This window comes from Eurosta solidaginis, chromosome 2, assembly GCF_040869045.1.
Source record: "Eurosta solidaginis isolate ZX-2024a chromosome 2, ASM4086904v1, whole genome shotgun sequence".
Classification (NCBI taxonomy): Eukaryota; Metazoa; Arthropoda; class Insecta; order Diptera; family Tephritidae; genus Eurosta; species Eurosta solidaginis.
The window spans coordinates 245001906-245024827 of NC_090320.1; the positions used below are offsets into that span (position 1 = coordinate 245001906).

Here is a 22922-nt window from a genome sequence, read left to right on the forward strand (position 1 = left end):
GGAGCCTTAAGCCCCCATTACTGATGCTTAGCATAGACTTGACTTGACTTGGTGTAAACTTGGCAACTTAGCCACGATTATACTCCACTTGGCGCATAAAATCTGGCATCACAATCAGCGTTGAAATTTATTTTTAAATAAATGTCAATTTGTATGACAAAATGTCAAAATGAAATGGAAACAAACAAATGGCATCTCAAAATGTAAACGTCACTTAGAACTTACATAGAAAATCAAAATTCAACTGACTTCTAAGTCAAGTTAAGTTTTGAGTAATCAGTAACATGCAATGTTCATTTAACAGAACTGTAAGTGACAGTTCGCAAGCCAAGTCAAGTCTATGCTAAGCATCAGTAATGGAGCCTTTAAGAGTTTCCTAGATAAAATCCAACCCCAATCACCAATATCGAAATATCGTTCCATCACTAATACAAATAGAAAACAAACCTATTTTTGATTCTTCCAATTTTCTTTTTTATTTGCACCATAACAATATGGAAGAATTTCGCAAACAGGACATACCATGTGAGTGTTTTTTGTAAATGATTTTTCGTAAATGAAAATCAATTGCTATTTTACTTTTCTCATGCAGTTGAGGCGGTAAGCGGCCATGAGCCATGTAAACATGTGAAGGTGCCGCAGGATATAGCCAAATGGCAACGTTCAGAGGCGTACTATGATCTTTTGAGTTTCATAAATGCAGTCAGCTATGCAATACAAGGCAAACGTATTAACGACCCCGACATTAGCGTCTCGCCTATAATGAAAAGCGTCTTGGTTATATTCGAAAAACTTAATAAATTGGTAGATGAAACCCCACCAGTTGATCAGCCGGCACGCTTTGGAAATAAAGGTTATCGTATATGGGCGCGTAAAATGCATCGCGTTAGTAAAAATATCTATTTCATTGCTTTAAATTAAATAATAAGAAAAATATGCATATCCAATTTTATTGCAGGATATTTTTGTATACTTGAAAGAAGCTCTTCCACAGGATAAATGTGAACTCTTCACAGAATTGGGTTCGTACTTAAGTGAATCCTTCGGCAATTCTGTGCGCATCGATTATGGCACTGGTCATGAACTATCGTTCATATTTTTTATGTGTGCACTCTTCAAGGCCAAGCTTTTTACTGAAGAAGATAGCATCGCATCCGCTTTATTACTATTTAATACATATTTATTATTTGTACGTCGCTTGCAAAGAGAATATCAATTAGAGCCAGCTGGTAGTCAAGGCGTTTGGTCGTTGGACGATTTTCAATTTGTGCCGTTCATTTGGGGTAGTGCTCAGTTGGCGTGTAAGTAGATAGCGGGCCGATGATTTATGATTTATCAACTTTCTTTTTTAAATTACTTTACAGTTAATAGCCCATTTGAGCCGGCGCGTTTCTTGGATGAGGAGATTATTAATGAATATAAAGATCAATATATATTTATTGGTTGCATTGATTATATCAATCATGTAAAAACTGGTCATTTTGCAGAGCATTCTAATCAATTGTGGAGTATTTCGGCTGTGCCGACATGGACGAAAATACATAGCGGTTTGGTGAAAATGTATCAAAAAGAGGTACCTGCAAAATGTATATAAACCAAAATAAGACCGTCGTGCCAACCTTTTAAAAGTATTCCTACAGAACACCAAATAAATAAATTTGTGTTCGTTACAGCCTTTCCTTGTTGTTGTTGTTGTTGTAGCGATAAGGTTGCTCCCCGAAGGCTTTGGGGAGTGTTATCGATGTGATGGTCCTTTGCCGGATACAGATCCGGTACGCTCCGGTAACACAGCACCATTAAGGTGCTAGCCCGACCATCTCGGGAACGATTTATATGACCACGTTAAACCGGGATTCAAGGGGTTGTGTAGCGCAACATATAGCTTCTCCAACCCAATTGTCAACCTCACCTTCGAGCGGCGAATCCCGTTTCACTAACAGACGAGGCTCTGGCGACCCCAAGCTCCTCATGGAACTTGGGGGTGGGGAGGGAGGGATGGCCTGAAGGTTCAATGTGGCCATATAAATCGTTCCCGAGATGGTCGGGCCAGCACCTTAATGGTGCTGTGTTACCGGAGCGTATCGGATCTGTATCCGACAAAGGACCATCACATCGATAACACTCCCCAAAGCCTCCGGGGAGTAACCTAATCGCTACAACAACAACAACAACCACGTTAAACCTTCAGGCCATTCCTCCCTCCCCACCCCCAACTTCCATGAGGAGCTTGGGGTCGCCAGAGCCTCGTCTGTTAGTGAAACAGGATTCGCCGCGGATAGGTGAGGTCGACAATGGGGTTTGGAGAAGCTATATATTGCGGTGGCAACCTGAAGGGTTGCGCTACACAACCCCTTGAATCTGGTATTTTAGTCGCCTCTTACGACAGGCATACCTACCGCGGGTATATTCTGACCCCCTAGCCCGCTGGGGGGTCAGCCTTTCCTTCGCATCTGTCTGTGCAACTTAATAGCGATTACAGTATAAAACGTTCTTTCACCTATCGGTAATAATCTACTGCATGAAGGGATACATTTCCATTATAGACACTGCTTTTAAATATTCTGACAATGTTTTTGACGGTACATCAAAACGACTTTGCTACGGTAGTCTCCGTAGTGTAAGTACCGGAACCGACCCAGATTCGTATCATCCCAAATGATAGTTGCCTTGGGATTCCATTATTGCTACAACAACAACAAAAACATTGTTACCTTTGGCAATCCCCTTAAAAAATATTAAGAACCGATCGGCTGTGCTTCGTCCTTGTAGAGACTTTTCCATATCATCAGCTCACAATTACAGCTCATCTCGTTTGTTTTAAAATGATCGGTCTTGATTTTATAAATTAAGTCCAGTAAAGAATAATTGGCGTTTCAATAAGTTCTGTTTGAACTAAGCTGATGACTACTTGAGAGTCTTTACGCTTATAGATAGTTAAAACGTGGTTGACAACTAATTTGCGACTTGTGAACTAGAAACTAATTTTTAATAACAATTTTATTTTGAAAAAGAACGAAAATTTTCTTAACATTACAATATCTTATATCTCTTTCAGATACTCTCCAAATATCCCGTCATGCAACATGCACTATTTGGCAAATTATTACGTTTTGATCCCGTTAAACCTGGCACTACTGTACCAGCTGTACGTTTAGGTTTTATACATCCAGCTTCGACGAAGTCGTCAGTCAGCGCAATGCACATGGAGCAAAGTAGTACATCTGCAGCCAAAGCTGACGACACGGCAGTTGCAAAAGATGAAACAGAAGATGAAGGAAAAGAATTGAAATAAAAACCGAAAAGGAATATATGTGTTAATTTACTGCACCGACTAATTGAATATCAGTTATTTATTTTTATGTATAGTATTTGCTATAGGCTAACTCCTATTTTGTTATACGATACGAAAGTAATTTGATTACAAATTATAAGCATAGTATTTTACAATGCTTCAGTCGGATGATTCGCTTTTGCTTGTTTTAATATACGAAAATTAAATATTCTAAAGTATAGGTCAGAAAAATTCGAACTCATACAAAATCTTTTTTCGAAACGAGTTAGAGTATAGAGGATCAGTGTATGTAATTACCAAATTACTTATTTTGCATATATGTATGTGCTTGTGTGTATATGAACAAATATATAACTTGTCACTTGTTTAACAATTTATGGCTATGTTATGTTATTAAAGTTGAAAAATATTTTAATATTGCAGGTGACTTGGCACTTACAACTCAGTTCGAAAGTCAATTCTATGCAAGTTTTTATTATTTTTTTTTTAATTTTACTAATCAAATTTAAAATTCGAAAACGAAAATAAAGTTATCACATCTGTAAAAATTACAGTTCCAATATTTTTTTTTCGTATCGAGTTAAAAAATAGCGTTACAAGTAAATTTTAGTATTTTGAAATTTTTTCGAACTTCATGTTCGACTTCAATTTATGCAAGTTGCCGTTCCCTAGCTGTTACTACTGGCTACTCTTGCTTTACAAAAGCAACGGAAATAAAATTCTGAACTCTAGCACGTGCTTGCGTGTGCAATACTCGATTTAAATATATGTAAAATTAATTAGTACTAAACTTGTTACGCAATTCAATTCGAAATTTTGTTTTGTGTTTACAGAAACAAAGCTCAGCAATATATTTGGGCCAGAACTATTGCGAAATATGTATACGAATTTCGGAAGCAAAATAGACTACGAAATACCAAAGCCGAACTTCATCAAATTTATTTTCGATGAAGATATTGAAAGTTGACTTAAATCTAAATTGATAGTCCGCTCGAATTTAAATCGGACATTATTTTCCTACTTATCAAGGGAAGCTAGCTTAGTAATTCAAACTTGTATATACATATTTCGAGTTTCGTGCTTTCAAATTAAATTGCAGGACAGGCCTTTATGATTAATATTTTCGAAACTACGAAAACTTCATTCAGCAATATGTATTGCAAATTTCAATTATTTTTCTAAGTAGTTAACAATTTAAAATTTGATATTAATATTGAGGCTTATTTAACCATATTCGTTTAATTAGAAGAAAAGGTACGAAAAAGGCACTTCTTCGTTGCATAGTTCGAAAGCATTTTTTATGCTTTACAAAAATAAGCAACATTGTTCAAAAGCTTTTGTGTTACCATTCCAAAATTTCTTCAAAACAGTGGTTTTTCTGCCATCTATGCGTACGCGTTTATGAAAATAAATACAATCTTTAAAAACTTGTTTTTTAAATTCTTTTTCGAGCTATCCAATTGATATGTTAATAAAACAACGCTAAGATAAACGTTATTGTTAAAATTGCTGAAAAAAAATTTGGTAAAAAATGTGTTGCAAAAATTGTATTTCTAGTATTGAAAAATTTGTTAAAAATAAACACAAATAAGTGACGTAACATTTTGTATGTAAGCTTTGAGCTTTTTGCGATTATACTAAAAAAAGTGAGAATGGAAATATCAAAGTGAAAAGTAAAATCTGCAAAAAATAAAATTGCGCAGCTCTCTCATGTGTAAACAAAGTTTTGTGTTTGTTTACACTTTAACGTTTATAAACAATGCAGCAAAAGCACGTGCACATTTAGCTGAAACAAAACCAGTTTCGAAAATGTGAAATGTAATCGAAATTGCGAAATATGTACAAGAAATTACACTCTGTGCAAGGGCATTTTTTTTGGAGGGAAATAATTTTAATTCAGGATGATAGATCATGGTTAGATAGTGTTGTTGTTGTTGTAGCGATAAGGTTGCTCCCCGAAGGCTTTGGGAGTGTTATCGATGTGATGGTCCTTTGCCGGATTTTGATCCGGTACGCTCCGGTACCACAGCACCATTAAGGTGCTAGCCCGACCATCTCGGGAACGATTTATGTGGCCACATTAAACCTTCAAGCCATTCCCTCCCTCCCCACCCCCAAGTTCCATGAGGAGTTTGGGGTCGCCAGAGCCTCGTCTGTTAGGGAAACAGGATTCGCCACGGATAGGTGAGGTTGACAATTGGGTTTGGTGAAGCTATATATTGCGCTGGCAACCTGAAAGGGTTGCGCTACACAACCCCTTGAATCTATTTGGTATTTTAGTCGCCTCTTACCACAGGCATAACTGCCGCAGGTATGTTCTAAGCCCTCTGACCCGCTAGGAAGGTCCCTACGCATGGTATTGCGGTGACTAACTGCGTGAAAATCGAAAAAGTTCATAATATCGGTTCTCTTATGGATTCTGCTGAGTTAGATTTGGATTGAAATGAGGTTGTCGTAGGAGAAGTTTGCCCTGCTTAGTCGCCATCTCCATTCTTCTATAAAATGTGATGGATCAAAGAGTGATATATATATAACAGCGTTACTTAGAACCTTTGGTAGTGGGAATAACGATCTGAATTTCAATGTGGGAGGCAGGTTTGCATGGTTACTGTATTTTCCATAAGAGTTGACAGCTCGGCCGTTAAGTCGTTATTTCAAGATAAATTTCTGATTTTGAGCAATGCTATTGCTATTTTCATTTGAACCGGATGAAGATGGCTGTGGGGATTTCTGGACTCCGTTGGGCACCTTTAGTCTGCTCCCGCATAGATGGGCCTCGAGTCAGCTCAGCAAGCGTTGGGCGGACACCACCTCTTGCAGGGTAGCAAGATCTTTCTGCCCGGAAATGGATGCCAGGAGGTCTGTCAAAATGATTGGGTTCACTAAGGCTGTTCTATAAATGGTCATTGGGGTTTTTACAGCGCACTGTCCAATGAGAATCCATGCGGTATGTCTCATTATACTGGAAACAACATCTTGATGAGCCTTAGTGGATGACGAGGTGGGAACATGTTGTTGTAGCGATAAGGATACTCTCCGAAGGCCTTGGGGAGTGTTATCGATGTTGATGGTCGTTTGCGGGATGCAGATCCGGTACGTTCCGGTAACACGCACCATTAAAGCAGCAGTCCTAGAATCATGTTGTTGTTGTAGCGATAAGGTTGCTCCCCGAATGCTTTGAGGAGTGTTATCGATGTGATGGTCCTTTGCCGTATACAGATCCGGTACGCTCCGGTACCACAGCACCATTAAGGTGCTAGCCCGACCATCTCGGGAACGATTTATGTGGCCACATTAAACTTTCAGGCCATTCCCTCCCTCCCCACACCCAAGTTCCATGAGGAGCTTGGGGTCACCAGAGCCTCGTGTGTTAGTGAAACAGGATTCGCCGCGGATGGGTGAGGTAGACAATTGGGTTTGGAGAAGCTATATATTGCGCTGGCAACCTGAAGGGTTGCGCTACATAGCCCCTTGAATCTGGTATTTTAGTCGCCTCTTACGACAGGCATACCTACCGCGGGTATATCTGATCCCCTAACCCGCTGGGGGTCCCTAGAACCATCGAGTCCCTTTATGCTTGATTTCCGAGTTTTAGCCAGAACTAGGCGAAAGTATATCGGTCGCTACTCACTTGGATCTCCAAAGCTGAGATCAGTCTTATTAGAAGCTATATCGTAGCAACACAAGGATTCTCTAAGTAGCTTTAACTAGGTCACCGTTTTTTATGTGGTATCACAACGGACCTTCATGCTCTCCAAGTGAACTACCAATACTAGGGCAGCTACAACCTAACCTAACCTATTGTTGTTCTTACTTCTTCATAGTCAGGTTAGACAATACATAGATTCAGGTATAGGGTTCATCATCTGCAATCACACCTGTGTGCAAAGTAGCCCTGCAGAAGGCGTCCTGCTTTTCAGAGACAGCGTGAAACTCCTCAGTTGTTCGACCAGCCTTGCTGAAACTAAAAAACATTTTGGCGATTGTTATTTGAGGTTACTGCGACCTCTGAGTTTATTGTACCCACCTTGCAAATCCGCTCTAAAACAAGGGACTCATGACCATAACTTTAGGTGGTGTATATGCCCGTAATCTATTTTCAGTAGCTCGAGAATCATCTGTTTAGAAATACCCTGTCTTTCAAATATATTCTCGCATTAACGAAGTATGACAATGCCACGATATCAGGCTATAAATGCAGGACACATAAGCTGCGCTGACTAGAAATTGGTGCGAACCTTAGCAATCGATTCCTCTCGATACAAAAATCAGCTAAATGTTCTGCAATAGAGAAATGCGGCTTCAACGAGAGCACGCAATCCCAAGAGGCAACTAAACCCAGGAGTCTCTCAAATTGAAACCTCAACATGGACATCAGCCAGTTGGTCAATAAATACAAGCGCGTCAAATGGAAGGAGCATCATAGGCAGTGCAATCTCTCTGCCGTTATTAGAAAGTTGTGGTCAACCAGTAAGTCTAGCCACTTTCAACGAGGCACAATGGCAAAATACCTATCGAGGAAAGCAGCTAATTTCTGCCTGCAATATGTAATACATGCTTGAATTGACAGAAATGCACACGCACATAAACACAAACATGCCGTATCACTCACCACCATCACCGGCATAAAGGGTAAATATTCTATCAAAAAGGGTTACGCTTCACAGCCCCTTGAATCAATTGGGTATTTTTTTTGGTATTCAAGGGGTTGTGTAGCGCAATATATAGCTTCTCCAAACCAATTGTCAATCTCACCTCCGAGCGGCGAATCCCGTTTCACTAACAGACGAGGCTCTGGCGACCTCAAGCTCCTCATGGAACTTAGGGGTTGGGAGGGAGGGATGGCCTGAAGGTTTAATGAAGCCATATGAATCGTTCCCGAGATGGTCGGGCTAGTACCTTAATGGTGCCATGTTACCGGAGCGTACCGGATCTATATCCGGCAAAGGACCATCACATTGATAACACTCCCCAAAGCCTTCGGGGAGTAACCTTATCGCTGCAATAACAACAACATTTTGGTATTTTAGTCGTCTTTTACGAAAGACATGCCAACGGGGACGATTCTACATACTTTAACACGTTGGGGCTATTGCACAGGCGATATCGTAACCAATGAGGTTCCACCGAGTTGCGATGAGTGTTAGTTGAAAGGCTCTTGATTCTGGCTTTTGCTTGGCACAGCAGTTATATATTTATGTTCTCATTGGAGTAGCTGGGTTTATTTCTGCACACAGTCTTGTATATAGCGACTACTTCCGCCGGAAAGAGATGACAGTAGTATGTATGTATGTATGTATGTATAGTATATGGTATCTTATCGTCGATCTTTCCATATACTACATAAGCCTGTCGTCCTATTGAAAATTCTATAATTAGAGATAAGTGAGGAAGATGATACTTTCGGCCTTTGCGTTATCAAGTTAGTTCGCGTAGGACCTCCATCGCCGCCGTTGGCCATGTCTAGCACACATTGGAGTGAATTTGATGAGTGATTCCCTTACTGTCATCATGGTTTTAGGACAGGCGACAATACAAACAGTTAGTCATTTTAGGTAAGGCTCATCATTACATTTCATTCGATACTCGCCGTTGATATTAATCATCTGGAGAACTTTTCCCTCAAATACTTCAGGACTACTTCATCTTCTATCGACGCTGCCCATGATACTGAGCCAAACTTCAGGACAGGTAGAGCTGGGTAAATTCAATTCCATTACATTACCCATTACATTCCTCAGTAATTGGAAAAAGTAATCAATTTCTTTCCTCCATAGCAAAGGAATTTGATTATATTTCAATTCCTCCAAAAAAATACCAAAGGTAATTTTGATTTTTGAGGATCGAGTACAAACATTTTTGTTTGTAATTGAAAAAAAAAAAAACAAAATAAAAAATTCTGTGCGCAATTGTAATTTCTTTCCCAGTACTTTCGAAGGGAATGGGAAATGTAATCGAAAATTCTTTCAATTATATTACATGGAATGGAAAAAGTACTTTCGAATTTCCCATTCCATTCCTCAAAGGAATTGCGAAAGTAATTGAAAAACTGCAAGTTAGTCTGTGTATAAGAACTTACTCCGATTAATGTGGCTGACTTTTCGGGTCACACTTTTCATAATTTCATCAGATTTTTCTTGTGAGTGGTAACTGAAGGCATTTTGAAACGCCAATAAATATCAAATAATTATCCTCTTAAAGTTCCCAGCTAAATAAGGGCATCTCCTTTCGAAGTGTGCTGGCTATAGGAAAGCAGCATACTTTTTAATTTTCTTTGATACATTCAGCTAGCATAACGTAAACACCACTAATGTTCTGGAAAACTTTTTTCTCGTATTCTTAATATTTTTATCCATCCAATATTGCCTCCTTTGAGTGGTTTAGGACTGACATCTACGCCGTTTCGCCTCATAGGAGGGTTGCGGGATGTCGGTGACCAAGAACTGCCAACCCCCTAATCAAGGGTGTTATGTGAACCGTGCCTATTGGAAGAATTGCAGCCAGATGATAAATTCGGCGCCTGTATTCGAACAGAGCTTTCCCGATACCGGGCCACCTCGGAAAGTAGCGATGGCCTTACGTAAGGGGCGCTGCTGTGGCGGACGAATCTTTCCCCGTATATAATACTGAACCGCAGAGCACGCCTTTTTGGGCAGGTGGTCGTACGACCGAGATGAACGACTCATTATCTAATTGTAATAAGGACGATGATAAGGGGAGGACTGGCTCGCAACCCAAGGAAGACAAAAACGCATTCAGAGATGCGTCGGACTGGGGGGGGGGGGGGAGGGGCGAGAGTAGTGCTGATTCAATGAACTCCGTGTTGGAAAAGCATACAAATGAAAACGAAGGAGTAGAGTGGAGAAGGGTACGGAGCAGAGAAGGTAAGAGAGCCCTGTCGCTGTACCGAACAGCACTAAGAATTGTCCAACGCCTGGGAGCAGTGGTCGACCCAGCAGAAGTGAAATCGAGCACATGGAATGGGCTCATGAGCCGGTAGAAGTAGGTCGAAAGCAATTCAAAAGGATTGTTGCGAGAACCCTCGGTACTGCAACAGGAACGAGGAGGAAGAAGCGTCGAATGGCAGAATTAAGAGGCAACGTTCGGTGGAAGGCGACAAGCCTGTTTTCAAGACGCAGAAAGGACTCAGTCCCGGAGCTGCGAGGCATGGCAGTCGCCTAGACAAGACAAGTAGGCCTAAAGCTGTAGGACAGATGTGCCCAATAGCGAGGAAGCAACTACCTCGAAAGCTGCTAGTCAAAGGGAGGACATCAAAAGTGGCGAAGTGCCAACTATGGAAGTAAGAGGTAAGCCAAAAGGGAGAGACTCCGTCTTTTTTCGAGAAGATGAGTGATATGGTAAAGCAGCCACTGACTGTGGCGCTGGTTGATCGTAGCAATCCTTTCGGACAGATGACTACTGAAAGACCTGTAGAAAGAGAGCTTATTAGCTTAGTGCTTAAGATGATGTGCGAACAACCAAGTTAGCCACGTATATACCGACACAAGATTGGCCATTGGGATCTATACATCGATTTCCATTGTGTTGCATTATCACCAGGCTCAGCGCTATGACTCTAGCTCACCTGATATATGTTTAAAAATTAATTAAAATATTACCTAAGGAAATTCCGCCAGGTGCTAATGTGACCTAGTGAGACAACTTGACTCATATTAGGAATCTCACCTTGAATACTATGCGGCTTGTAAATTAACACAAACGCGCAATTGAGAAGAGCATCTAAATAACTGCAACGTCTCTTGGGTGTCGATAAGCCGTGGTCAATCGTCAAATCTTTGTCTAACCCGAAAAAACAATGATAATATATCGATCGCCTTTGGCGATAAAACTCTGCGGACTCGAAGGCATGCGTGAGCGGTTTTTGCCGGCAATTTTTAATGCGTCCTTGAGTAGGCAAGTCTAAATGAAGTGCACACAGAGGGGAACATAAATACAAACACGACGTGTGACCCATCACCATCACCCCACAGTGGTTGAAGAAGCCATGAAAAGAGCCAAACCTTCTAAATCATTAGGTCCAAATGGAGTAGTCATGCCAATGGTAAAATATCTTGGCGCTGAGGGAGTAAGCTACCTGACGCACGTTTTCAAGCCTGGGAAACCGGCTAACGACGGTGAGTCATAACGACCGGTATCATTCTATTCGCCGGTAGCGAAGACATTGGAAACCTTCCTGCTATGTCAGTTTACTGCGAATCTTCTCCTAGCCACTCATCAGCATGGTTTCCGCAAAATGCATAGCACTCCAGCGCTGTCAAAAGCTTTTGACACAGACAACCACGGCACTTTACTCCAAGATAAAGAAGGTTCACCCTTTCCACTTGTATAAAGAAATAGACTGCAATTTATCTGAACCTAGCCGACCAAATCCACGGCCACTTTGTTTTGCGACGTATTTGACGTTCACGTCGATGGTGTTGCGCTGCCGATTATCAGTCATCAAAAGATCTTACGGGTAACATTCGGTCACACTCTCACCTTCATGGCGTTTGCCATCGAAGTTGTATCTAAAATACAAAGCCGCAACAAAATCCTCAAGTCGCTTGCCAGTAGCACTTGGGGAAAAGATGAAGAAACGCTGCTAGCCACGTAAAAGGCAATTGGCTGGCCGCTCAACAGCAAGTCTAAACTATGGTGATATAATCTTACCATTCCCTTCCTCATATATGGCAAGGGGAAATGAATTGCCAGTCATAGAAGACAGTGCTTGTGTTTTGCAAAAATTTTCTTATGGTCCAAGGAGTTACTATGGCCTCATAAAATCACCGCTTGAATCGCAAAAATATTTTTTACACTAAGAATTTTTCAATTACTTTTGCAATTCCTTTGAGGAATGGAAAATTATTAATTACTTTTGGCATTCCTTGTAATTAAACTGGAAAATTGTCAATTCCATTTCCAATTCCTTTCGAAAGTACTGAGGTAGAAATTGCATTTGAGCAAATTATTTTTTTTCTTCAATTACAAGCAAAAAATTTTTTTGTACTCCAGCCTCAAAAAAACGAAATTACTTTTGGTATTTTTTCGAGGAATTGAAATGTAATCAATTCCTTTGCTGTGGAGTAAAGGAATTGATTACTCTCCTCAAGTACATGTAATGAATGAGGACAGGTATGATTATATATTAGTAGGGAGTTATTGTTTTTGTGTTAACAGTGCTTCGCCCCATTAGCTGCCCATCAAAGTCCTCTAACGGTACTCTAATAAAACTGGCAGTTTCAACAGGGGTGGACCATAGGGTTCTCTAGGTTCCATATTATAATTGAAATGATGGTAGGTGTCATGCGAGGACACATCGCATGCAGGACTTACAAGCAGGAGTTTAACCTGTTACAGTATCCAGAACGAAGTTGCGCCAGGGTGACTCGTTTCTCCCTTGGTAGTGTGCTTTCTTCTTCTGCAGGATAGCGTATTTTAAGTAGTAGGGAGTGATTTTTATTTGCGGAGTCAGGGCTGTATTCTAATTTATCTACACTGTTTTCCGTAGGACTTACATATAAGCCGACAGTGACCATGGGAGTTTAAGTCTTCCTCAAGAACCATCACATCTTCTCTTGACACTGTCTTTGTTCGATACCGTGCGAGCATGCCTTACCGCGGGAATATTTTAAGCCCTCCAGCCGCCAGGGAGCGAGTGCTTCATCTTGTCTCCAGGGGGCTATTGCGTCTTTGGGTAAAAAAGAGAGTTCGCCCAATGTACCCAACCTAATCTAATTGAAGGGATTTATGACTCCCATTGATTGCACTATTCTCTCATTCTGATTTAAAATTATTCCCCCCAAAAAGTGTTTATAAAATTATTTAAGAGTAACTATTAAATGTTTGCACAGTGTCTTCAAAATTGTTTTACCGTGTTTGAGCTAAAATAACCGAAAATCGAGAGCAAGGTGGAGCAATGAAAAAACTGTTAAGGATGCAAGAACCTAATATTATATCGAATATTTTTGATACAAAAACCAAATGAGCTTCAACTGAGATACCTTATTCACAGTCCAGTAGTCTCTATAATACCAAAATGTCAAAAAAGTGTGGCGTACGCTCATTGAGCGACAGCGCTTTGGCCGAACTTGCGAATCAGATTGTCTCCACACTCGGCTATGCAAAATATGCGCCCGATGTTGTGCTAGACATTGACGTGGTCATGGTTGATATCAATCAATATTTGGCACAAACGGGCGCCACATGGAATATATATCAAGATCTACTACGCGTCATACTCAGCTCGGATTATTTGGATGCGAATATGCGTTTTACTTGCCTACAAATGTTGCTCAATGAAAGCGTATCCTTCTTGGTAACCGAAGTCTTTCCATTTTCGTATTATGAAAAGATTCTTCAAGTAATTGCTGCACAAGGAACTGGTTTGCGTGTACTCAATCTGAAGGGAGTTTGGGTTAAGGAGGAGCATATGCATTATCTCTTTGATATCGTACGGAAATGTAAATATTTAACGAAGCTCTTTGTGCCCTACATTGCAAACGATGATCTTTTGGAGGTGATTGGAAAGCATTGTAGTCAGCTGCAAGTGTTGGATATATCCGGCGAAACTGATATAACCGAAATCGGTGTAGATTTCCTCAGTCATGGTCTGTGCAATGAAAGACTAACCGTGGTCGATATCGGCATGCCGGGTGAGGAGAATATTTGTTACTCCGACATTGCACTCATTCTTGAGCACTGCCCCAATGTGCAGACACTCTCCACGTATTCATTTGTTGGCGCTTCGTTGAAATTTGTACACGATAATATCGATAGTGAGTTTCGTTGTAAGCTTCGTTACCTACATGACACCGGCACCGATGAGGAGACTTTGCGTATTATTGTTAAGACGTGCCCTCACTTGGAATCGCTCTATTTGGATACACACAAGGCGGGTGCACTACATGTATTGGAGAAAACTTTTTTGCGTAAATTAAAGATTTATAAATTTTCTTGTGTGGAATTAATGGAAGTGCTGGATAAGATTGGTCATAATCTTTGCAATCTTACAATGATTAAAGGCGTTGGTCACTTGGAAATTAGCAAGTTGGCACGTATTTGTCCAATGCTTATTGACTTGGATTGCTATATGATGGATGGTTTGTCGTATGCAAGGGATACAAATCGTTTTGAATGTTTGGAAGGCTTAGAAATGCTTAGCAGTCCTATGTCGTCTGTCTCATTAAAAATGTTAATATGCAGTTGTCGACAATTGAAGCGTTTAGCTGTGGATAGCATCAATTTCTCGGATGAAGATATAGTTAAGTAAGTAGTGAGTTTGACTCTTAAACCTTTTATTCAATTGTCCTGGTATCCAGTTATACAGCGCATCTCAGTCAGTCCTTTTTTGAAAGAAACTAATCGACCCCAACACGGTTGGTGTTGTTGGGTAGGTTAAATGAGTTATAAAGTAACTCCAGCCCTGGTCGGAGGTCGTAATCTCGCCTCTAGCCGAAAGCAGCACTTAGAATTGTGTACGGCGAAGCTCTCTCCAAAGCGGTGTACAATTCAGTCAGCATGACATCTTCATTGTCAACGCAGGTTTAATCCACTGCGTAGACTGGCTATCATAAATTTTCTGAATTTAGCGCCAATTTGATTTCATCCCCTCAAAAGATTGAATTTTCGTGTGATCTCAATGAAGCTACCTGGAATTTACAGATACCTTTACGAAACGAAGCCCATTGGGAAGACTGTCTGGAATTTACAGATACCTTTTTCGCTGTCCTCCCTTTCTCAATGAATCCCCAGCATTGTGAATGAGAGATCTGTAGGAGGTAAACAGATGGTTTTTCCGAATTCTCCTCTCCAAGAAGCAACCTTGGCCAGTGCAATATGAAAGGCCTCTGAATCCGCTATCCATTGTGGAAATCAGCAGCCTGGTACAAAATCACAAACGGTTCATATGAAAGGAGTATTTAAGAGCTTTGAAGGTTTCTGCTAATGTGGAAAAGTTATGGACATCCGTGAAGGCTCTGTCGAACCCAAACTAGTACGTCATTATATTCACAAAAGCTGTTGGCAAATGGTGAGCTGTTTTTGTTATTTAACCGAAAAAACACTCCATGAAGTGCTACCAATTCGGTACGCTTCGGTACTTGAGCGACTGACATTTCAAAAATTGTTTCATCTATACAACTTTCCATCGGTAGTCTTAGTTGGCAGCAGAGGTAAGGGAGACGGCGAAATAATGATGACCCCTGGTGGAACTATGCCCAGAAAATATTCCTCCCTGTATTTGGCAGTATAGTATTATATGAAGTAGATGAAGGTAAATTTGAATAGATTCATCAAAGAAGATCAAGTCCTGACCCTGTCTTCCCCCTACCTCTGGTGTGATAGTAATACTTTCTTGTTCGGAGCGTAGTCATCTGTTCGCACAACGTGATCTAGCAAGATAATCATTTGGGATTTCAAAAGCTCGTACGGCTTATCTTTATATCTACTACGTATCAGCGTCGTTGGTATCATAGCAGAGCATAAGTCTTTCGGAGAACTTATTTCGCGAACACGTGAAGGGTCATCCCATTTTTCGTAGATACCGTCCATGATTCAAAGCCATAAAATAAGACAGGTACGATGATAGAGTACTAGAGCGTGATCCGTCAATTGCCTACTCGTCTAAGGTCGTACTTGTTGAAAAAAGTGGGTCTACGTTGGACTACAAGCATTGCTTTTGCTACCGATGCTTATTTTCAAATACACGAAGTCCTTCACCGTGTCGAATTTATATCCGTAAAAATTGTACTGGCGCCGAAGGCAGGAACAACCGACTCTTTTTTTCGATGACAGAAGATACTTCGATTCGCTTTTGTTCATTTGACAAGCCAGAACTTACAGTATTTTATTAAGCCCAATATATCTGCCTACTGGTTAAAAAAATCGCACGATAGGGAGTCGCCTTTTCGGAAGTCTCGTTTGGTGCCCTGAAATCATAGTCTCGGGTAAGGGACTAAAATGTGACTTTATATTTGCATATATACCTTGATCCAAGATAAACGGCCGCTTGCAGCCGCTCCTTATTAGAAACCGTCGTCGCATACATCGGCGAGCTCTTGATCTATATGGCCCACGATGTTCACCCTCCTTCTGTCGACGCAGTATCATACGAGTTGATTACCACATCAAACATTGATTGCTCACTTTGCCTAGAGTATAATAATCAGGACGTAAAAGCCGCATTGAGCATGATCTCACTATATGTCTGCTTAATCATGGTACAACTCCACTCCATTACACTTCAACCTACATCCAAAATACCTAAGTTTTTAATCGAGTTTCTAGATTTAGTCACCTAAACGAACGAGCAGGCCAGCTTTGCTTTCCCTAGTACAAGTCTGGACAACTGTGAGCATCCTCGCTTTGTATTCCTTGGCCCATTTGTTGTGTGTACATTAGCTGTGTGTGAAGCTTAAAAAAAGGGCTATTCTTTCTGAGGTTCTGCACTGCTTTTCATTGCAAATGGTTTTCACGAGGCTGATTCCAAATTCATCATCCAACCCGTGTCTAATCAATGAATTTTTTCTTAGCCAATAAAGTCTAGTCTTGTCCTTATATAACTCCTTAATTTTTCTTTAGACCTCCACAATCCAGCTCTAATAATTTTCAGTTTATATTTAGCATATTTGTAGAACATGATTTCAATCTACTCGAAGACGTCTGGTTTACATTGGCGCCTAATTTGACAGTACAAGCAATTGAGGTAATTTTCCTTAAACTCGATTTTCAATGCACTTTTCACGAATTTTTCTGTTCCCGCACAGATTCTTATGGATCGTTGTCCAGAGTTACAGTCGGTTGGACAGTTGAGTGGTTGGTCTTTGACTCCCGATGATTTGGCGTTAATACGTGGACTACTGAAGAGCGGAAATTCTTGTCTTGTACTTACACCAAATGGTTTTTTCCCTTGAAACGAATGATTTTGAAATCTTTTATTATTTTTATTATTATCATTTTTTTTTTCAAATTACGTAACATTGCTAAATGAGTTTAGAACATGATCTGACCGGAATCTGCAGTCGTGGCAAAAGGTTAAGTTAAACATAGAACAAAAAGTAATTTAAAAAAACAAATTTCTTTAATGCTTTTTTGTTGAGCTAAAATTGTAAACTAGATTTTGCTGAGCTGGAGCTTTACTTCCGAAAAAGAGAAACGAAAGTTGATTGTTCCTCTTCACTACTACGCGTTTTTCTGCTTTTACATCTTCTTCGAGGATTCTCATAATATTTTTTTTTAAGTATTAACAACAATCATCAAGTCATTCAGGTGGTACTTACATTTCTCCTTGAAGAATACGTGAAAGCCCAGAAATGCGTAGAAAAGAAAAAATTTTACTTTGCATACTAAATTTTCGTCCGTAAAGTTTCCTCCCCATCAATCCCAAAATTTATTTCATTTGATTATGTGCTTCAAGTTAAATGAAATCTTTGAGATTAACATATTCTATCTGTTGTATATAATCAAATTAGTTTAAATAGCTTCATTTCTAACTAAAGTTTTTTATTTATATATTAAAGTTTTATATGTACATACTTGTTATCTTTGAACTAACCTAAAAACTGTAAATAACTATCCTGCGACTACAGATGAATAACTAATCATCATTACCTTAACTTATCACAACATGCATGGATAACATCAGCTTTTGTATGTAAACATCTTCCCAACTCCAGGTCCTTTCCCACTATTGATATCTTTGACAATAAAGGACCTCCCTTCCTGTTATAAGAGAACTGAGGCATCCCACCCACTCGCATATCACTCATCGATTGCGACTAGTACTAGAAGAATCTTCTAGAAAAGTTGGTTAAAGAGCATACCAAAGATGTGACTGGTTGATGGCTTCATGAAGGAGCAAGAAATTAACAGAATCGGGCCGTGTGACATCTATCACAGGGCTGTAGTTTATGGCTGTCAACGTGCAGACCGCCACAATTCAGATCAAGGCAATCAATATAGCCTTTATTTGCATCTATGAAATATATCTCGGCCATCGAAACACTAGAAAAGATATACGATGAGAGTACATGAGCTATAGTTCCTAGCCACGGCTTAAGTCAGGTACATAAGCCTGCGTATCAGACAGCTTGCGGATAAACACTAGCGGACGAATTGGAAGGAACATCTTAGGAGCCGTAAGGTCCGTCTCAAATCCGAAAAAGCTTAATGTCCGATGCAAAGAAATGCGTGAGCCCTTTCTGTTGGGATTCAAGGTGTTGATAAGCGTAATTCATAGCTTCCGTAACCCAATTGACAATTCCCGTAGGCGAGGCGAATCCTGTTGCAAATATGCATGCATATGGAATGGGGAGGCGGGATGGCCTAGAAGGTTGAATGTGGTCATATTAAGTCGCATTTTAGCACGCGCTTTCTGTTGCCAATACGTAAAGTATTTCTCAGTTGTCAAACCAAGACCGCAGGCGAACAGAGGCGCACATAAGCATAAACACGATCTGTCTCCCTATACCATCACTTCCAAAGAATTTGAAAAAGCCATCCAACTTGCTAAGCCATCTAAAGGAGTAACAAAGAAGTGCTTAAGAACGCAAGCAACGAGAGACTTAGTTACCGGGCGCTTGTATTTAACCTATTCTCTGTCAAGGGTGTTACAAGGTGGTGTTCTATCCCCATTTTTGTTGAATTTTTACATACCGGAGATCCCTCGCACACCCCAAGGAGTTACCATTGTTCCTAAACGAACAAAGTGTCGGAAACATCGGACATCCATTTGCATTTTGAATTTTGGCGTGCATGCAGCTGTAATTGTGGCCAAAGTTCAGAGCCGCAACAAAATCCTCAATTCCCTCGCTGGCAGTACTAGGAACGAAGACTCATTGTTATTTTTAAATCAATTGGCCAGCCGCTTGTGTGCTATGCGTCTCCGATATGGTAGCCGAGCTTAAAAGAAACTGCGCTCAGAACAGTCATAGGATGTCTGCTTTAAGCGCCAGAACATTCTCTACGCAGTGAGGCGGAAAAACTCGCCAAAGAGGAGAGAAACGAAATGCTATAAAAACAGTTTATGTAAAATACTCAGAAACCTTCATAGATTACGAAGAAATCTGGCACACAAGAAATCAGACTTTTGAACCTGATGAGCACAGAAAGTCCTCAGTCTCATACACAAAGAGTTTGCAATATCTTATGCCGATAAATGCCTGGCGAATCAAATTTTCAATGTCTAATAGCAAAATAGCTGAGAAAATCTAATAATGTAATAGGTTAAACTCTTTCTTATCTATAAATAAATCTCGACATACGCAGTGCCTGTCCTGCATATAATGTGTATCCCCATGACACCAACTATCTTTTCAACAGCGATGTGCCACTAACGTCTCTAACAACCATGCCTCTGTGGTCAACCCTGTTGAAACTGCAAGAAGTTTCCTTGAAAATCCATTAGAGAATGTCGATAATAAAGGGACGCACCTATAAGATGGGGAGAAGAACTTCTACAAAAACGAACGAATACTTTTTTCCTTAAATCTCTAGGTTGTGGGTTTTATTTACAAGTGGACCAAATAAAAAAGCCATCAAATAAGCTTAAACAGGACTTTATTCAACCTTATAGAGATCGAACGTATGTATGTAAACGTGTACATTAACTTTTGTGAAGTTATTAGAAGATAACTGCATTGAAGATGTGGTGTTAAAGGCTCTTGTCTATAATCAATTATTCGGCTAATCGGCTAGTCGAATAGTCGGGAAACGGTCAAAATTCTAAAAAATGCAATGTAACGGGACTGTCTTCGGCTGTGCCGCAAACTTCATACCTTTCATGAATGGGGCTGAACAATAATCTTATCCCGTTCGTAATCTCCAAATAATCGGATGTATAAGATGAGAATTATATAGTGAACAGATGTACATACCTAAACGATTTTTAAGATAAATATAAAATAAAAAATGGCAAAAAACCCCCTTATCTGAACGATCGGTTGTATGGGATATATATTATATATAGCTCCGATCGAAATGATTTTTACAGGAAATCTTCTATGATATATTAGAATATATATCGGGTTGGTGTCGAAATTCTGTATGTACAAAATTCTAAAAACAAAATTCTGCTTTTTTAAAATTCTGCTTTCAAAATTCTGTATTACAAAATTCTGTATTACAAAATTCTGTACTAAAATATAATGTTAACAATGTTAAAGAGGTCATGTAATTATTTTGAAAAAGTGCGCCATGCACAGTAATTCTGCGTAGAACACCTTTCTGCATAGGCGGCCTTTGGCCGCGCTTATAAAATTAACCCTGGGCTACGCCATGCCAAGTCCGGGTGTGTGGTATAACCGTGGCTACCGCCACGGTGATGTCCTTCTGCGTAGGCGGCCTTCGGCCGCACTTTAAACAAATAACCCTTAGCTGATCCAACACCGGCTACGCCATGCCATGATTCCGGAATTTTGACTTCCAGAATTAAACATGCAGAATATTAAAAAAGCAGAATTTTAGAAAGCAGAATTTTAAAAAAGCAGAATTTTGTTCAAGCAGAATTTTTTTGCAATTTACAGAATTTTGTCACCCAGAATTTTGTAATACAGAATAATGACACGCTCCCTATATATCACCAAGTTTCACGTTTTTATATTGGAAACTAAGGGAGAAATGGCCAAAAATCTTTCTATCTGAACGATCGGTTGTATGGGATATATATTATATATAGCTCCGATAGAAATGAATTTTTTCATAAGATCTTCTATGATATATTAGAATAAATATCACCAAGTTTAACGTTTTTAGATTGGAAATGAAGGGAGAAATTGCCAAAAATCTTTCTATCTGAACGATCGATTGTATGGGATATATACTATATATAGCTCCGATCAAAGTGATTTTTTCAGGATATCTTCTGTGATATATTAAAATAAATATCACCGAGTTTCCCGTTTATACTTTCAAAACTGCGGCAGGAATGACCAAAAACGTCTTATCTGAACGATCGGTTGTATGGGAGATATATGTTATAATGGTCCGATCCTACCGGATTCGACAAATGTCTAATACAATACAAAAATACATCCTTGTGCCAAATTTCATTGATATATCTCAAAATTTGAGGGACTAGTTTGCGTTCAAACAGACAGACGGACGGACAGACGGACATGGCTATATCAACTCAGTTCGTCGCCCTGATCAATTCGGTATACTTAATGGTGAGTCTATCTTCTATATTTCTCAACGTTACAAACATTGGACCAAAGTTAATATACCATTTCATGTTCATGAAAGGTATAAAACACTATTCGAATAGTCGAATATGTCACAGGTCGAATGCAAACGACTAGTCGATTAGTGATAAACCATTATTTTACTAAACAACTTATGCTAATCGACTAATCATTAAGTGTAATGTGTAATGATCTCAAACACAAAAATGTTTGATTAATTAGTTGTTTTTATTAATTCCAGCGACTGCAGTAACATTTCAAGAACTTAAATGTTGGATACCGGAAATAGGTACATATGGAAATGGGTACATCTATTGAATACAAATTTAATTCTGAATACATACAATAAGTAATGGAATATTTAGAAAATGTGATAGTAAGATAGATAAATTAAATAAAAGAAAATAACATTAAAAAATATTAAAAATAAATTTACAAATGAGAATTTACTTTCCGGTAATAGCGTTTCACTCCTTTCCAGCCATGTTTCCCTTCAATAATCGGTATTTAAGAAAAAAATTTAAAGATACCGTTTTTTTCCAAGACCGAGAACCATCTCTAGGGTATCACTCTTAGGTGGAAGCACGAAATAAAAGTGAAACGCTAAAACTTGACAGCTAATAGTCTAGTTCCTAGGGTGAGACACATGTGAACGCCTAAACTAGGCAATGTTTGTTTATTGTAGATTAGGGAATGTGTAAACGCGTCTCATTACTTCTTGAGCAACAATCCTGTAAGGTCACAGTCGGGTAAATACCAGGGATAACAGTGATTGCATTTTTTGAATGCAATTCGCAATTCTATTTTAGTAAAAGTGTTCCTTTGAACAAGTTTCCTTCGTATGTATTGCTGATTCTGATTTTTATGTCTTGCAGGGAAGTGACGCCGCTTGTTGTTGTTGTTGTAGCAGTGCTTCGCACCATCCAATAGGTGTTTCCGATCACAAATTGTTATCAATATCCTCTAACGGGAGTCCAAGGAAATTTGCTGTTTCAACAGGGATGGACTATAATGAGAGGAGTGTTAGATGCGCTGGTTCCACATTACAATTGCAGAGATGGTTGGTGTCATGTGGGGACAAATTGCAAGCAGGGCATACATTTTGTATGTCGGGTGGATTCTGGATAGGTAGGAGTTTAACCTGTTACAGTATCCAGATCAAAGTTGAGCTAGAGTGACTCGCGTTTACCTAGGGAGTGTGCGTTCCTCTTCTGTAAGTTTAGGGTATTGTTCTTTGAGTACAGGATTCACCGGGCAATTTCTGACAAGTCCGACGCCTGTTTGTGGAGTTCACTGAGGACCTGCTTGTGTTTTTTGGCTTCATACGGCTGTGTTCTCACTCCTTAAGCCCCTGGGCGGTGTTGGCTCATAAATCATATGTCTGTCGGGATGTCCAGGTTTCTGGGTATTCAACAGGAACTGTTGAATAAGCATTTAATTTCTCTCCCTGATGG

At 39.7% G+C, this 22922-nt stretch overlaps 2 protein-coding genes across 14 annotated transcripts; both read left to right on the plus strand.

Moving 5' to 3' along the window:
- Positions 1 to 361: 361 nt before the first annotated feature.
- Ptpa (Phosphotyrosyl phosphatase activator) lies at positions 362 to 3667 on the plus strand. The gene is made up of 5 exons (XM_067767502.1): positions 362 to 525; positions 593 to 885; positions 959 to 1301; positions 1365 to 1573; positions 3056 to 3667. The coding sequence occupies exons 1-5, from the start codon at positions 495 to 497 to the stop codon at positions 3290 to 3292; spliced, it is 1113 nt and encodes a 370-aa protein (XP_067623603.1). The 5' UTR covers positions 362 to 494; the 3' UTR covers positions 3293 to 3667.
- Positions 3668 to 4655: 988 nt separating this feature from the next.
- LOC137240778 (uncharacterized) lies at positions 4656 to 21899 on the plus strand. Of its 13 annotated transcripts, none has more exons than XM_067767501.1 (6): positions 4825 to 5110; positions 13144 to 14557; positions 16913 to 16994; positions 17056 to 17172; positions 17286 to 17346; positions 21710 to 21899. In XM_067767501.1, the coding sequence occupies exons 2-5, from the start codon at positions 13329 to 13331 to the stop codon at positions 17295 to 17297; spliced, it is 1440 nt and encodes a 479-aa protein (XP_067623602.1). In that variant the 5' UTR covers positions 4825 to 5110; positions 13144 to 13328; the 3' UTR covers positions 17298 to 17346; positions 21710 to 21899. The 13 variants fall into 13 exon arrangements, 10 of the variants coding, with proteins under 10 accessions (XP_067623597.1, XP_067623598.1, XP_067623599.1 ...); XM_067767500.1 differs by having other exon boundaries at positions 17286 to 17322; XR_010949830.1 differs by having other exon boundaries at positions 17056 to 17346.
- The last annotated feature ends 1023 nt before the right edge of the window (positions 21900 to 22922 follow it).